This window comes from Giraffa tippelskirchi, chromosome 10, assembly GCF_054371585.1.
Source record: "Giraffa tippelskirchi isolate mGirTip1 chromosome 10, T2T-mGirTip1v1.2.pri, whole genome shotgun sequence".
In the NCBI taxonomy this organism is placed as follows: Eukaryota; Metazoa; Chordata; class Mammalia; order Artiodactyla; family Giraffidae; genus Giraffa; species Giraffa tippelskirchi.
The window spans coordinates 160,840,927-160,858,106 of record NC_137284.1 but is presented as its reverse complement, the minus strand read 5'-3'; the positions used below and the strand labels follow the sequence as shown (position 1 = coordinate 160,858,106).

General features: G+C 55.9%; 1 protein-coding gene across 1 annotated transcript in view; it reads left to right on the top strand.

Annotated features, from left to right (window-relative positions):
* Positions 1-17,180, top strand: part of PTPRN2 (protein tyrosine phosphatase receptor type N2) — a 587,908-nt gene that overhangs the window by 519,899 nt on the left and 50,829 nt on the right. The window contains exon 15 of the mRNA XM_081535514.1: positions 8,000-8,147. Coding sequence (XP_081391640.1) covers positions 8,000-8,147 — 148 coding nt within the window. The remainder of the gene's footprint in view (positions 1-7,999; positions 8,148-17,180) is intronic.

The following is a 17,180-nucleotide window of genomic DNA, read 5'->3' as shown; positions in this document are numbered from 1 at the left end:
CAATGCAGGAGATATGGGTTCAATCCCCGGGTCGGTAAGATCCCCTGAAGAAGGAGATGGCAACCCACTCCAGTATTCTTGTCTGGAGAATCCCATGGACAGAGGAGCCTGGTGGGCTGCGCTCCATGGGGTCACAAAGAGTTGGGCCAGACTGAGCATGCAGAACAGCATAGGCGCCCATATAGAGTATAGAATAGAGACAAAGCTCTCCTAGTCATAACTGGATCTTCCAAAAACCCAGCCTCTGTTATGACACCCTCTCCACAGTGGCAGAAGCTTGTTTCTGGCAGTGTCACTGTGAAATGGGCTTTCACTGGGACAGTCTGTACTGGTTTCGTGTCTGAAGACCCACAAAGCCACAGAAGTCTCCAGAGATCTGTGCAGACATGGTTTTATGCTGACACGAGTGGTTTCCATCTGTACTGATCATTGTGACGTAAAGCCAACTGGATCTTAGAGTTTGCCAGATTTTAGCAATGACCTGCCCTCCTTATGAGTTCTAGCTTTTTGTGTTAAAAGCTTCCAAATTTTGTGTTAAAAGCCTATTTTCATTCTTCCCTTTAGTAAGTCCTCTTGCCCTTCTCAGGATGTTGCCCTCTCGTTGCTAGTGGTGCAAGTGTGCGTGCTCAGTCGCTAGGTCGTGTCCAGCTCTTTGTGACCCCATGGACCGCAGCCCGCCAGGCTCCTCTGTCCATGGGATTCTCCAGGCAAGAATACTGGAGTGGGTAGCCATTCCCTTCTCCAGGGGATCTTCCCAACCCCAGGATCAAACCCATGTCTCCTGCAACCTCTGCATTGGCAAATGGATTCTTTACCACTGAACCACCCGGGAAGCCCCACTGCTAGCGATAAGAAATGCCAAAATAACACCATTTCTGTGACTTTTAACAGAACTAAAGCTGCACTGTTCACCCAGGCTCTTGTGACCAGTCCACGTGAGTTTGGTCAGCACTTTGGCAGCCGGGATCTACAAGGATCCCAGCTTTGTGGGCTGGATTCAGACCGATTTGCACGGGTCTGCAGACCCATCCTCCCAGCATTCACAGGTGGGCAGCAGCAGGCCTGCAGCACAGAGGACGACCTGGGGGCCGCGGGGCCGGGTGCCCTTGGCTCTCCTTGGAGCAGTCACAGCCCAAAGCCCTTGAGACCACAGATGCTGGCTTGTTTTGTTGTTCAGTTGCTAAGTCAGGCCCAACTCTTTGTAACCCCATGGACTGCAGCACACCAGGCTTCTCTGTCCTTCACTCTCCCAGAGTTTGCTAAAACTCATGTCCATTGAGTCGGTGATACCATCCAACCATCTCATCCTCTGTCATCCCCTTCTCCTCCTGCCTTCATTCTTTCCCAGCATCAGGGTCTTTTCCAGTGAGTTGGCTCTTTGCATCAGGTGGCCAAAGTATTGCAGCTTCAGCATCAGTCCTTCCAGTGGATATTCTGTTTCATGAGGAAGGTGCTGGCTTGTTGGATGTGGTGAAGTAGATGATTTTAGTAACTGGGATTCTTTCCTTGTGACCCTGCAGACTGATCCTTGATATCGATGCTGGTAAAACAGTGCTGGTGAAACAGTCCAGATCCCGACATGATCTGAGGTGCCGGGTCACAGCCCCACACAGCATCACCAGCTCTTTCCACCCAGAAATTGGCAGCTCAGTTTCATGTCTCTAAACTGGCATTCCCAGTAGTGCCTCGAGACTGGCTCATGACATCTCCGTCTGAAACCAGTGATAAGAAGCACATAGTGGGGAGGAGCTCTAGGATCCACCCTGACCCATGCTGTGAGGAGGCTGCGGGCTTGTTAGAAGGACCACCAGTGTTGAAACCATGAACTATGTTCCTAGTGGTGGTGCTTCTCATCTCTTTAATAGTGTCAGGGAGGGTTGACCGCAGACAAGGTGGGTTCATAGTAACAATTCTACTGTGATCCCCCCTCCTGTGCTCAGGCCACAGTTGGCAGCTGCTGTTGGTGGAGACTTAACATATTGTATTTCATTAGATATGGTACTGTCCCCAGAACACTGTAGTCACAGAATATGGAAGAGACATTAAGAGATTCTCTAATGAGAAACACCATCTTTTCCATCTGTATATAGTTTATAGTCACACAGTATAATTCATATGTTAACTCGGTCAAGCCCCAGAACTACCTTAGAAATATATACTAGATTTCCCATTTTTGCATAGCAGTATATTAAGGGTAAGTAAAATTAGACGGTTTGCCCAAAAAGCCTCTGTGTGGGGACCAAAGCTTTTTGTTTATTACATCATTAAGAAGTTTTTTGAAATCAAGCTCAATGCCTTCTCTGTTTTATTAAAGTTGCCTTCCTGTTGGAAAACTCCCTTCGGCATTCACAAAGGCTCTGAGAGTGACGGTAAAATTAACTTCCCAAAGATACAAAAATGTGCCTGTGATTATTTTTTTAATATGTGCCTGTGATTATTAACAAAATTCTTTTATACTCCAGAGCATCCCAAACACTCCATATTCCTAGGAATCACTTTCTTGACCTGAAGGTGTTGACAATTTGATCAGAAAACCATGCAAAAAATACTGGGGCTATATTAACAAATTGTGGGCATACATCTCCACATTATAATGCAGTAACACTTTTGTCCCAAAGGTTTGAGATTCTGTGTAAATTGATTCTATTAAATGTGGAAGCCAGTTGGTTTGTCCAACATATGGAGAGCATTTCCTGAAAAGTCATCTCATGGCACGTGTTCCTTGTGGCCCAGAAGCTGTTGGTCATTTTACTACCCAAACAGTCTAATCATGTGGGCCAGAAAAGGGCATGCGTGCTCAGGATCTGGAAGATTAAAGACAGAAGTATGAGGAAGATTAAAGAGGAACACCTTAGACTTAGTATCTCATGAGCTAGGTCCTGTGAAAGCTGATGCCATCCTCATGGTAGTATCATGTGCTCAAGGCTGAAGAGGTCAGTGTTAGCCAGGCTGACTGCAAATGTAGAACACCCATATTCTGAAAGCTCTAGACTTTTTTCATGAATGGTTTGATCTGGAGATTATCTTCTATTCAAGTACATCAAACCTAGGCTCTTGGAAAGTACCGCAATTCAAGAAGATTTTAGAAACCTTCGCACTCAGGACGCACCTGAAATCAGCCCAAGTGAAGTACCCCTGATGGAGCCCAGGCTTATGGAAACACAATGCCTATAAGCCCAGAGCCCGTCAGAACCCACGTCCAGGGGAGTATAGTGAGCAACTCTTCGGGATTTAAGACTTGCTTCCAAAGGTCCCTATGAACTACAGTAGCTGTCTTAACTCAACTATCTAAGCTCTTCAGGTTGAACCAAAGGGTGCTGAGCCCTGACTCTGCACTTGACTGGGGTCTTCCAAGTGGTGGGGGGTCCCCCTCTCTTGGCCAGCCCCCCTCCAGTGCTGGTGACCCATGCTCTGTTCTGTGTACCGAGCTTCCTCTCTGCGGGGTGATGGTGTTGGTGGAGGACAGGTCCCTCCGCCCTAGGAGCTCACCACCCGTGGGGAAGACAGACTCCTTTCACGGTGACAGCGCACAGCATATCCCCAACGAGGCTGCTCACTCAGGGCACGGGGTCCCCAGAAATGACCCGCAGAGACGACACAGACCTGGACGCTGAAGGGGGTTAAGAACAAACAGCCTGGAAGAAGAGCTTCCTGAACCCTGGCCATGCCTCCAAACCTGTGAGACCTTGAGATTGTCACGGGAACATTCGACATGAATTGTATGGATATTCCTTGGGTAACTCAGAAAGGAAGAAGGCAGCAGGATATATTTAAAGAAACATTCCAAAGTCTTTATGGTGCTTTTGGGGGCAGTTCTTCCAAGTTTTCAATTTGATGGCAAAGATTTTGGAATGTCACTAATCAATATACAATTTTACCTGTAATACAAATTACTTCAATTTGTGGTGCTGGAGAAGACTCTTGAGAGTCCCTTGCAACAGTTCTTGGATTGGTGCAGAGGTCAAACTAATCAATCCTAAAGGAAAGCAACCCTGCATATTCATTGGAAGGACTGATGCTGAAGCTGAAGCTCCAATTCTTTGGCCACCTGATGCGAAGAGCCGACTCATTGGAAAAGACCCTGATGCTGGGAAAGATTGAAGGCGGGAGGAGAAGGGGACGACAGAGGGTGAGATGGTTGGATGGCATCACTGACTAATGGACACGAATGAGCAAACTCTGGGAGACAGTGATGCACAGGGAAGCCTGACGTGCTGCAGTCCATGGGGTCGCACAGTTGGACACGACTTAGCGACTGAAAAACAACATACAGTTTTCCAGATTATGTCAGTCATTCAACAAATATCGACTCTGTGCTAAGTGCATGCAACATTGGCCCCAGCCTGGAGCAGGTGATCTCACGAGAGGATGGAGGGCCTGGCGCCCACAAAGCAGAATGGGATTCACGTCACAGAGACGCAGGTTTTACAAGTGTGAGTATCTGATGTGGGGAGTGGGTTGTAGGAAAGGAAGATCAGGGCGGGGACGGTCCTGAAGGAGGAGGTGGCGTCTGCACTGACCTGGACATCTGGGTGGATTCATGGCAGAAGAATTGGCGTGAAATGTTGAGAAAGACGGTGACGGGGTAAGAGTTCAAACGGGGAAGTGTTCTTACTGGGCCAGCGTGGCAGGTTGGTAGGAAGTCTGGACAAAGGACATGCTGTCGGGGCACCACTGGCGGCATTTGGAGCAAGTGGTATGGTGACCACAGTCCCGGCCCGTGAAGGAGGCGAAAGGGGGCCTGAGAGGGGAAGCGGAGAGGCAGCCGAGGCGGCAGGATGGTGTGTCTGGAAGACCCTCGTCTCAGCATCTTTCCAGCTTAAGTGAGAAAACCTCCTAGTATTGATGTCGTCGAAGGCCTAAGCAACAGCTGTCAGGACAGAAAAACAACAGCAACAACAAAAAGCCGCTCACGGGCCAAGAGCGGTGGCGTTTCCCGCGGCCGTGCGGCTTCGCTCTGGGGGGAGTAACCAGCGGCTTCTGTTTTCTCTCTGCTTCCCTTCACTTTCTGTCCTTTTCTGCATGTGCTGTTTATGGAGTAAAAAGGTACCGTTTTTTACACTAAGCCCTCCTGCCATTCCCACTACCCCCCCCCCGCCACACGCACTCACACGTACATGCACATACATTAAATGAAAGTGTTTTAAATGTCAGCTTTTAGGACACCTATGGTCGGGGAGAGGGGCACGCAGAGGGATTTAATTTCACGTCCACTTACCTAGTTATTCCAGGAGGCGGCTGTGTCTGGGGAGGACCCTCCACCTGTTCTCACACCCTCAAAAAGAAGGCGCTTTGTGGTATTAAGTCATGGGGGCAGGTTTTGTTTTTGTATAAGACTCATTCTTTTACGACCAAAGCCTAGCTTCCCCACAGACAACGTGAAACCCACTCCCATGTCTCAGAAGAAAAGCATCTCATCCACAAGCGTAAGGAGCAAAGGCTCCTCAGACATGGATGGGGAATATATCCATTTATCATGGTGAACGACGCTCTGTAAAGATGCTAACGGAGAAGCACAGAACAGATCAAACGGAGGTGACCAGAGCAGGACAAACACAGATGGCTACAGCAGCGCGCGCTGAGAGGAGGAAACTTTACCTGTGTTTTCCTTCCTTGTATTTATTTTTACTTTTGGCTGCGCTCCGGCTCTCTGCCCGAGTGGGGTTCCTCACCACGGTGGCTTCTGTGGCAGAGTATGGGCTCTACGGCACACAGGCGCAGTAGATGCAGCTCGCGGACTCGAGTATGAGGCCCCTTTTACAGACAACATTTGAGATTTGATTAAACCTTCCAAGGTTCATCATTTTAGTATCCATCACGTTTTATCGAAAGAAGCTCATTTGGGGCTTCCCCGATTGCTCAAGCAGTGAAGAATCTGCCTGCAATGCAGGAGACCCTGGTTGGATCCCTGGGTTGGGAAGATCCTCTGGAGAAGGAAATGGCAACCCATTCCACTATTCTTGCCTGGAGAATCCCATGGACAGAGGAGCCTGGTGGGCTACATACAGTCCATGGGGTCACAAAGAGTCAGATGTAACTGAGACTTACTGTTACAGGAGAGATCCAACAGTTCTCCATATAGCTTACTTCTAGAAAACAACAGTTCTCAGAAAGAAGCTCATTCTTCTGTGATGGATTTTTGTGAACAGCATTTTCCAAAGAAAAGTGAGGATCCCGAATCATTTTGCCAGGAACCATTTTACATCCATGTGTAAGACTGTACATTAACCAGTCTTGGGAAAAGTAGCCCCAGAAGCACTGAGACTATATACTTACCCAGAACTACTCCTCCTTCCTGGGACCTCCACCCACACCATATTTTAGGCTAGATAATAAGCTGGTCAGTATTTCCACAGATTTAAGTACTGTGTCATGCAAAAATGTCATCCTTATTAGAGTAACTTTGGTACAAAAAATATGTATGTGATGTTCCATGATGATTGTCCCAAAAGAAAGCAGTGTGTGGTTTATATTTTCTGGACTGTGCCCTAAAGTTGCTTCTTCAGAGATGTTTCATTTTGCTGTGTGGTCATATTTGAAAACCCACAAGCAAGCTGTTAGAAGATGAGGCTATTTCCTTTGGGCCCAATAAAGCCACCTGGGTCGGTCGTTTGAAATTCTTTTCCTGAAACCCAAAGGCCGTGTCAGGGGGTGGGCTTAGAACTGCTGTGATGTTTCCCTTCCTCACGAGGGTGAGCTACTGAGGTTCACGGTCTGTCCCTGAAAAGGGGTTCACGGTCACAGTTCTTCGTCATCTGCACGAAAGGCCATCCACCAGTCCCCTAAGCGGCTGTAGCAGGGGATCAAAGGACGTGTGATAATCGCCCAGGGCCTCGTCACTGGCCCTCCTGGAGCCACCGGCCAGGGGCACCTCGGTTGGGCCAGGCAGCCCAGAGCGTGACTCCGTCCCCTGGAGCAGCGCCCTCAGGCACCTGCCTTCCACACCCTGGTTCAGCGCGTGCGCACTGATGCACACCCCAGTCGGACCAACATGGACAGAGTCAGTGTTTGTTAACTGAATAATACAGAGCAGTTCAGACCAGCTGTACTCCGCATTTTACTGAGAGGTGTGAGATCTCAGCACGACTGTCCATGGGCTTCCTTCCTTTTCCTGTGCCCGTCTGTCCCCTGGGCGGATGCCAATGAGGCAGGGCAGCCAAGAGCAGTGGTGGTCAACTGGAGGGGTGGTCATTGGGCTGAGCAGAGGAAGGGGCCGACAGGGGGTCAGGGTGGGCCTGGCAGAGATGTCAACCTTGGCCAGACACTGGAGTGCCTGACCACCGGAGACCTGACTCCGAGTGTGCACACGTATGTGTGTGTTCACAGGTGTATGCATGCATGTATGTGTGTGTTTCACTCTGCCGTGTAGACATGTTTGAAAACCCACAAGCAAGATGTTAGATGAGACTATTTCCTTTGGGCCCAATAAAGCCACCTGGGTCGGTCCTTTGAAATTCTTTTCCTTAAAACCACGGTCATCTCTGGACTAAACAGATCAGTAAGGTGAGTGAAAAAGACTGGCTCTGGAATCTGTGGAGGGAATGTTCCGGAGGCCTGTTTGCTGGTCCGCCTCTCCTGTGTCACTGCCCACAGGCAGGTGCCTGGAAAAATTAAGATCGGAGCAGACGAGAGTCAGATATTTGGTTTGTGTTTTGGGGTTTTGTTTTTTAACACTGACGGCCACGTAACACTGCACCCATCAGAGCAAACTGCATCCGCCCAGTGGGTTCAGAGAAGCCGGCCAGTTGTAAGGAAAAGACTTCTGTGCAAACAGAGGTAAGTGGGAGCAGGGTCAGCAGCCCCAGCGAGGGCTTGGCGTGGGCTCCCTGCCCCGGGACGTGGGACACACGCCCCCGCCACGTCTGCTTCCTGCTCGGCCCCCTTCCCAGCCGCGGGGCCAGCCCGCCTCGTCCGCGCAGGTAAAGCGCAGGCTCCGCCTGGGGCCGCCCCCGGGCCCACGCCCCCCAGGCGCCGGGCCGATGCTCGCTCTCCGTTCCAGGCCTACATGGAGGACCACCTGAAGAACAAGAACCGCCTGGAGAAGGAGTGGGAGGCGCTGTGTGCCTACCAGGCCGAGCCCAACAGCTCGCTCGTGGCCCAGAGGGAGGAGAACCTGCCGAAGAACCGCTGCACGGCGGTGCTGACCTGTAGGTACCGCCCGGCGCGGGGGGCGGGGGGCGGGGGGCGGTGCTGACCTGTACGTACCGCCCGGCTCGGGGGGCGGGGGGCGGGCCGTAGGTGCTGACCCGGCTCTGGGGGCGGGGGGCGAGCCGGCGGTGCTGACCTGTAGGTACCGCCCGGCTCGGGGGGCGGGGGTCGGGGGGCGGGCCGGTGGTGCTGACCCAGCTCCGGGGGTCGGGGGGCGGTGCTGACCTGTACGTACCGCCCGGCTCGGGGGTATTTTTTTATTTTATTGGCGTAGAGTTGATTTACAATGTTGTTGTTAGTGTCAAGTGTACAGCAAAGTGATTCAGTGACCCACACACATATACTCTTTTTCAGATTCTTTTCACTTATTACAGAATATTGAGTATAGTTCCCCGTGCTACCCAGGAGGACCTTGTTGCCCGCCTGCTTTATATACAGAAGTGTGTGTGTGTGTGTTGATCCCAAACTCCCGCTAGCCCTTCCCCGCCGCCCCTTTGGGACCCATCGGTTTGTTATCTGTGTCTGTGTGTCCCTTCCCGCTTTGTAAATAAGTTCATTTGTGTCGCATTTTCGATTCCGAGCCCATCGCCCTGCACGCCCCACCCGGCCCTGGAGGCGCGGCGGTGGGGGTGGGCACAGGTAGACGCCAGCGAGCTCAGGGTCTGCTGCTGCTGCTGCTCTGGACTCGGGGCTTGGTTCCGAACGCCTGGAGCCTCGTCCTCCCCTGTCCTGTGGGTCACACCGTCGCCCTTGGACTCAGGGCCGTGGGGTCAGTGAGGCAGTCCTGCAGGCAGGGCAGGCTGTGGGCGGAGCACAGGGGCGTCCCCAGCATCACTGGGCACCTGCTGCCTGGCCAGGAGTCGCTGCCAAGAGAGGGGACACGGGGAGATGCCAGCCCTCCGTCTCCTTGACGTGTGAGCCGACAGGCGACTGCAGAGGCAGACGCCCCGGGGATGTGAAGAGATGCGCGGGCTGAATGTGCGTCTTCCCACCCGGCCGTTCCTGCTTTCCGTCACTATCTGGAGACGCTCCAGCCTCCCGTGTTCCAGCAGGTTCCACGCCGGGGTTGGTGGCAGGGCGGGGGCGGGGGAGGTCTGCGACTAATACACACCCCCTGCAGGGGTGGAAGTCTGACGTGTGTTTGTGACCAAAGTTTGATGTAAATGCCAGCTTCACGTGACGAGTGACGTAAGTGTGACCTCGTGTGACATGGGTGCTCGTGGAGTGAGTTGGTGGCGGAGGGTGGGAGGGATTCAGGCAGACTTCAGACGTGACAGCACGTATTTCATGGGCTGACATGTCCGAGGGCTCAGCGAAGCCACTCAGGTCTCAGAGGAAAGACCAGCACCCTGGCAGGGATGGCTACCCTGGGTCACAGCCTCCATCCAGCGCTGGGAGCAGGGGGCCGGGCGGTGCCACCCGAAGGCAGGACCGGGGTCCTGTCTGCTGCCCGTCTGCCCGAGGGACGCAGTGGCAAAGGCAGCAACTCCCTCCCTGCTCACAGGACGGGAAGAGCAAAGACTGGCGCCTGTGTGGCTCTGGACCCGAGCCTGGGAATGACACACTGCTGTAAAATCTTAACACGCTTCTAGATGTAAGGTTTTTCTAACAGCTTAGTTGGTGTTCAGACCAGTTCTGTGATGTCTGAAGGGCTTTTCCCTAAAGAGCTCCAAAAATAAGAGCTGTTGCAATTTGTTTTATATATAGGAGGAAAGCCAATAACAAACATATTTAAGTACCTGCTGTGCGCCAAGAAATATCAATATATCAGTAACCTCAGATATGCAGATGATGCCACCCTTATGGCAGAAAGCAAAGAACTAAAGAGTCTCTGATGAAAGTGAAAGAGAAGAGTGAAAAAGTTGGCTTAAAACTCAACATTCAGAAAACGAAGATCATGGCATCCAGTCCCATCACTTCATGGCAAATAGATGGGGAAACAGTGACAGACTATCTTTATGGGCTCCAAAATCACTGCAGATGGTGACTGCAGCCATGAAATTAAAAGATGCTTGCTCCTTGGGAGGGAAGTTATGACCAACCTAGACAGCATATTAAAAAGCGGAGACATTACTCTGGGAGTTGGTGATGGACAGGGAGGCCTGGCGCGCTGAAGTACGTGGAGTCACAAGGAGTCAGACATGACTGAGCGACTGAACTGAACTGTGCACCAAGGACTGCTGGCCAACTCAGGGACGTCCGGTCAACCGAGCTTGGCCCTTGTCCTCGGAGAGAATCTGGGTGGGGGATTCCAGCTGCACCCCAAATGAGTAGCGGTGTGGGGCAGACGGTCAGCCTGTGTGGAAACCTCTAGCTTCCTTGGTTGTCGGGCCCACACGATAAACACTCAAGTTCAAAGGCTCTTCCTCAAGCGCCTTCCTGCAGCGCCAACCAGAGCACGACACATTCCGGGCCACACGCCCTGCAGCCGGTGGGTCCCAGGCCAGGGCCTCGGGGACGTAGGGCAGCCTGTCTTCAGCCTCTGGTGGGGGCAGGGGTCCAGCCCCAAGGGGACCAGGGCCCTGGGAACCCTCGGACCGGAGCCTCGGGCCTGCTGCCCGCTGGTGGGCTGGAGCCAGGGCTTCACACGGAAGTGCTTTCTCGCCCGGACTCTGGCGCGGGGCGCTCAACAGAAGCCGCCGTTCCTGACCGCGTGGCCGTCGCAGAGCCCAGCCTGCAGAGACAGGTAGGCAGACGGAGCCTCCCTGGACGCGTGGGTCTGGTCGCACATGTTCATCCCAGGTTCGGCCCTCCACGCTCCCGCCCTCTCAACTCTCAGAAGGGGACCCTGTGGTCAGGTCTCGGCCTGCACCTTCCCCGAGCGGGACCCTAGGGCGACGGCGTGCCTTAAACTCCTGGTGGTCTCGCCAGACTCCACCAGGGAGAAAGGCCGCTTCCTGAGACCTGCTTAGTGTTGTCCGACTGTTCCGTCTGCTCCGTGATGGAGCAGTGTAGATAGGGTGGGCCTCCACGCACCCTGGTCCCTGAAGCTGATGTTGATGCCACATGGGTGTCGGGGCGCTCACTACAGCGTCATGTGTCAGACACACTCCCCCAGCACCCACGTCCACCCTCTACCCGAGAGACAGGAGTGCTGCTGGGCTTCCACCATGCTCCCTGATGGGCATGGCCGGGACACCCACCTGGACCCCCCAGGGCAGTGTGCGGGCTTCGCCCCTCCACCCCGTCCACGTCTCTGCTGGTCGGCTGCCAGCCTGAAACACCTCCCCACTGCCCACGCCCCGCCCACACTGGGGCCGGTCCAGCTGAGGCTGGGACACCCCCGGCACGCCCATCAGCAGGTTGGTGGGAAGTTCAAAGTGGCCGGGCCAGCAACTTTCCGTCCCTGACAGCCCGGAGGTTCTAGCTGCAAACAAATTGTCTTTCAAAGAAGAAGGCAGATTTACAAGATGTTGGCTGGTGCTGTGCTGAGTCTAGTCTATAGAGCTCAGAAGTTTAAAGAATTTAAAAAGCTTTAATATGCTTTGGTTTTTTTGCATTTTTAAAAGAATTATGCAATAATCCCCACATTCCTGTTCTTTACAAGCTAAGGACAGGAATAAGATGCTGTGGTGTTGTACCGTCTTAGACAAAGTCTGAGATTCTGACTTATGATAACGAGAGAGACACGGGGGTTCGGGGTGCTTAGCGATGACACCGGACAGAAGGTCACGTCGGGGACGCAGACACGGGGTGGACAGGAGGGCCCTTGAGGCCGCGTCTCGAGGTGTGGCCTTCAGGGTGTCACTGCTGACACACTCACAGCCGCGCCCCGGCCTTACCTGGCAGACGGGGCGAAGGAGGCTCTGAGTGACTCCCGCCCGGCTCTTCCCTGGAGCCGCGTCACCCATGGCACCAGGCTTCGGCCACGTGTGACCCAAAGGACCGTGGCCGGCTGAGCATGTCGCGTGCCACCCCCGAGGGCCCGGGCCTGCCCCCCACCCCTCCCCTGCCTGCCACCCACCCTCCCCGGCCTGCCGCCCACCCTTCCCGGCCTGCCGCCCACCCCTCCCACGCCTGCCCCCCACCCGCCCTGGCCTGCCCCCCACCCCTCCCCTGCCTGCCCCCCACCCCACCTGGGCAGATGAAGGCGCTGGATCTGGATCCGAGTTGCCCTGTGATGATGGAACACCCTACGTGTTTCTGTGGACTCATCTGAGACTCTCGTGTCAGCAAAGTGAGCAAAGACTTCACACTTCCACGGACAGAACGTCTAAAATACACCCACAGCCGCCGTCCTTGACAGAGCACCACTTCCCTCAAAACACACAGAAAATTTCTTTCCGAGCAAACCTTTGGTTGACACGTTTCCCCAACTCTGAACAGGATCTCCGCAGGGAACATCCTGGTTTGGTCACGTCTGAGTGACCAGCTTTGCCTGCAGCGATCGGTCGTGGGAAATTCTCCCGAATCTGACAGCGAGCCAGATTTCTTCTCATCTTGTGTGAGGCAGCTGCCCAAGAAAGCGACGTGTCCAGAGAAGTACCTGACCGGCTGTCTTGTCTTCACCCCCCCTTTTATGGCCTCAGAACCAGCCGAGTAACTGCCTCCAGACGGGGGAGGCCGTGGATATGTTGGTGCTGAAAAGGAAATACTGCGGCAGTGTGTGTGGGGGCTGCTGCTTCCTTCGCAGAGGCTGGGCTGCCTGGGGCTGAAGAGTTTCGAAGGGAAGCAGAGAAGAGGCAAAAGCCGTGTTCCAGATGCTCCCAGGCCTCCTCGTGGGGCTGAGCCCTGCAGGGCCAGAGCGTCTGGAGTCTGGGCCTGGGGCTGTGGGCACAACACCCCGGAGCCCCCCAGAGCGGAGGGCTGCTTGGCCAGCTGGGGGCTGTGCCAGCCACCCGGGTCCAGCTTCTGCCTCCTGTTCACTCCCTTCCTGGAAGCTGGACCACTGGCCACGCGAGACGTCCGACCTCCTGGTGTCCGCACGTCTCACCTCCCACAGCCGAGGCTGCACAGTCTCAGCTTCAGGGGGACTCGGGCCAGGGGCCGGGATTCAGGCCGGGGGCCAGGCCTGGGCCCCTCTGCTGGGCCCGCGCTGGATCCCACGCTCCGAGCAGCCGATCACAGCCTCCGGAGGCCACGCCGGGCTGTGTTCCCTCCGTGCAGACGTTCCCAGTGTCTGTTCATCATGCGATGGGCTCCTCACAGGGCCCAGCTCCCCTCCGTCCATCCTAAGTTGGAACTGAACCCTGCATTCACTTCCGATAAATGCATCCTGTTCAAAGCCTAGGGGAGTTGGACACCAGCTCACCACGGTGCCTCCTCGTCAGCATCTGCTCTCTGCACAGTTCATAAGCGTGTTTCAGATGCTTCCGAGTCACTGATGAGATCGTATTCAAGGAGATGAATGCAGGGCGCTGCCTCCCAAGGCACAGACCCGGAAGGACCGTGCCCATGGCTGTTCCCTGCCTGCCCCCGGCCCGCCTGCCGCCGCCCCTGCAGCCCTGACACCCCTGCACAGCAGAAGGGCCACGTGTGCAACGCCCCCTTTACACTGCCACCCGAGAACCTGGAGCCAGAGGTGAGCCAGGACATCAGGGGGATGACAAGGGTCATCCCCCCATCCCCCTGATCCCAGGGGTGCTTTGCAAAGAAGGCCAGCTTGGCACCATTTCCCCCACACTTTTCATTGCAAAAGTTTTCAGACCCTCAGGTTGAAGTGATAATTTGATGATCACCTGCATCCCCACGGGCCAGACTCCACACGGCTGCCACTCAGTATTTTGCCTTTTTTGTGTGATCCGTCTGCTTTACTTCATTGTTGGCTGAATTATTTCAAAGTGGGGTTTATGTGTCTAAATGGTTTAGCCTGTGTCTCCTAAAAGTAGAGACCTTCTCCTGTGTAACTGTGGCCCATCGTTGTAACTGGCAACAGCGGTTGCTGCTTAGACCTCCAGGAGGTCAGCGGTCAGCAGGAGGGTCCGACTCTGCCAGCTCTCCTCCCGTTTCTGACGCTCCTCCCCTCCCCTCCCTCCTTCTTCTGCCCCCTCTTCTCGCTGCACTTCGGTCAGACTTCTTAGCAGACCGAGGCATCCAGAGCCGTCAGGTTGACTGCAGTCTCCGTCAGCCTCGGGGCTGATCTCGGCCCTAGGTGACGGGGGCACCGCCGGCACCGCCCCAGGCCTGTGACGGGCAGCAGACACCCCGGCTCGCAGAGTCGCTTTGCTCTTGAGAGGGAGCCTGAGTCTGACCGGTCACACTTGGTCCTCCTGCTGGTTGGCAGTGGAGGACCAGCCCCAGGACCCACGTCCTGCCCCCGGGACCCATGCAGGTGCCGCCTTTGTAACAAAGTGAAGGTGGGGTTGCAGATGAGACTGAGGTTTGCTCATCAGCTGACCTTGACTTAGGGAGAGGGGCTGGGGTTTTCCAAACAGGCCCAGGGTCATCACCAGGGTCCTTGGCGTGGAGGAGGGAGGCCGGGCCAGGAGCAGGTTAGGGTGACGTGCTGAAGAGGGACGGTCCTGGCCAGGATTCTGGGCGCAGCCGGAGGCTGGACCTCCGAGAACTACCTTCATTCAGACTCACCCCAGGCTTCTGGGCGGAAGGACAATGGAGCATAAACGGGCGGCACTGAAGGTCTGTGGACACGGGTTCTGCTGGTCCGCCTCCTCACTCAGCTGGGCTCTGCCCCCACCCCGCCCTCTGCCGCAGCTCGCCCAGAGCATCACGAACATGTTTCTGTGTGAAAAGCCACACTGTAAACACGGCCAGCTGCCTTTCTGGTGGAAATGAAGAAGCAGAGAAGCACGGTCGCCTCCTCACTACTTAGACCCGTGTTGGTGGACCTCCCAGTCTAAAAGCACAAGTAACCAGACTGTTTGGTTAGGCTTCGGCATGTGCTGGGATCGGGACGATCTCCTGAGAAGGAAATGCAGCCCACTCCAGTATTCTTGCCTGGAGAATCCCATGGACGGAGGAGCCTGTAGGGCTACCGTCCACGGGGTCACAGAGAGTCAGACACGACTGAGCGACTCGCACACCCAGGAGGACAGATGATCTCCTGCAGCAGCGTCAAGTGCCGGAGGCCTCGGGGGCTTCTGGGCCATGTCCCCCCATGCCCGATCTCCTTCAAGTCTCCACCTAGACCCCAGCCCCGTGCTTCCCCAGCTGCGCTGGGTCCTGGCCCCCGCCCCTCCCGAGGGTTCTTCTTTCCTGTAAGATCCACCCTCCCGTGCTGTCCCGTCCTGTGCTGTACACAGAGGCCCAGGACCCCGAGGCCGGGCTTCCGTGCGGGGCGGGGGTGCAGGCGGCCGACCCCCCTGCCGGTCACAGGTGCAGCGGAGCCAGACGTGCTGCTCTACCCCGTGTCCCTGGGACTGTCCCCGGACCTCCGCGGGTCTCCCCCGCCCTGGCCCTTTGAGGCCGCGCCCCTCGCTGTCTGTGTCCGCAGCCTCTGCTCACTCGGAGAAGCCAGTGACCGGGGTGCGCCGACTGACGGTCTCTGGGTGGGTCCCTGCGGATGGCGCGGCTTCGCTTGGTCGGTGCCCGTGATCTTCTTTCTGCAGTTGTTCTTGTGTGTGTGCCACCAACTGCTGCGGCACACATGTGCACACCGTGCTCCCCGCCATCCTGCCTCCGGGCGCGAGGACGGGGCCCTGGTGTCTGCAATGCACCCGCCCAGGGCCAGGCCCGGAGCCTCCCGCGGTCCCGGGCCGCTGGGGACTCTGAGCAGAGCTCCCCTCCCTTCCTCCAGGCTCGTGAGGGCTCGCTGCATGGGTGGGACGAGTTACTGAGGTTTCCTCATAGAAAACTCACTTTTTAGGCTGGTAGGAAAGTCCTGGTCTTGGTCGTTGAAGATGTGGGGCCTGGAAGAGCTCAGATGCAGGAGCAGGGCACACAGGCAGGTGTGTCCAGGCCGGAAGCCACGCCCAGACACAGCCCAGCTCTGGGGGCAGGTGTGTCCAGGCCGGAAGCCACGCACAGACACAGCCCAGCTCCGGGGGCAGGTGTGTCCAGGCCGCGGAGCTGTGTCTTTACGGGCTAGAGGCCGGGCCCAGGACGAGGCTGGCCCCTCGGGCTCTGAGGGGCGTCCGTCCCAGGCCGTCTCCTCAGCCTTCATGTCTGCATGCCTCCTTCCATCTGCCCGAGTCTGAGTCCAAACCTACCCACTTCTCTCCGGGCCCCAGACGCGAGGGGTGAGGCCCACCCATGCCTGCGACTGCGCTGTGCCCGCCCCCTCTGCACAGACCCAGCTCTGCGTCAAGGCCACAGCCCAAGGTCCTGGCGGGCACAGTTCAACCTTGACCCCAGGAGCCCCGGGACAGCCTGGGCCACGACCTGAAGCCCGTGGGGTCCATTCCTGCCCGGCACACAGGCCGAGCCCCAAGGGGCCTTCCCCTCATAGACGCTGAGCGCGACATCCGTGCCTAGTTACAACAGGGGTCCCGCTATGCTCCGGCCCCTGTGACCCACCTTCACGCCCATTCACCTGCCGAGCTGGGCGGCCATCCTGCAGGAAGCCCTGGGGATGTTTGCGGTTTGCTCGCCCATTGGGAGACCCACAAAATTCAGGAAGGAACTTGTGACCACTGGGTCATTCCCGAGCACGGCCCGATATGGGGTCTCTGTGGAGGACTCAGAGCCCTCCAGACAGTGCTGGCCCATCTCAGACGCCCCTGCCATGCCCTCCAAGTGGAGAAACTGCTGTCAGCCAGCATGATGGTCACGTCTCAGTCTTAACAGCAAATTGAGGAGCTCGAGGGCTCCGAGGCAACACTGGCAGACCATCCAGAGGCAGCAGTTCCCTCGGCTGGAGCCCCTGTCAACTAGCGGGTTCTACAGACGCCTGGCTCATGCTACCATCAGCAGCATCGATGATTCACGTCCTCAAGGGAGGTGAAGACCGTTGACTTGCCCACATATCAACACACTCGGCAGTGTGAGTGACATGACCTTGGAGCCCAGGAAAACCCCATCCTGACAGGCCCGTGTGAGGAGATCGCAGTGGAGGCGGCCTCCGCACACCGTCCGTAGGTGGGTTCCGGCAGTGCGGGTGACGGTCTACACCGTGGCCCAGGCTGGAAGGAAGCCTG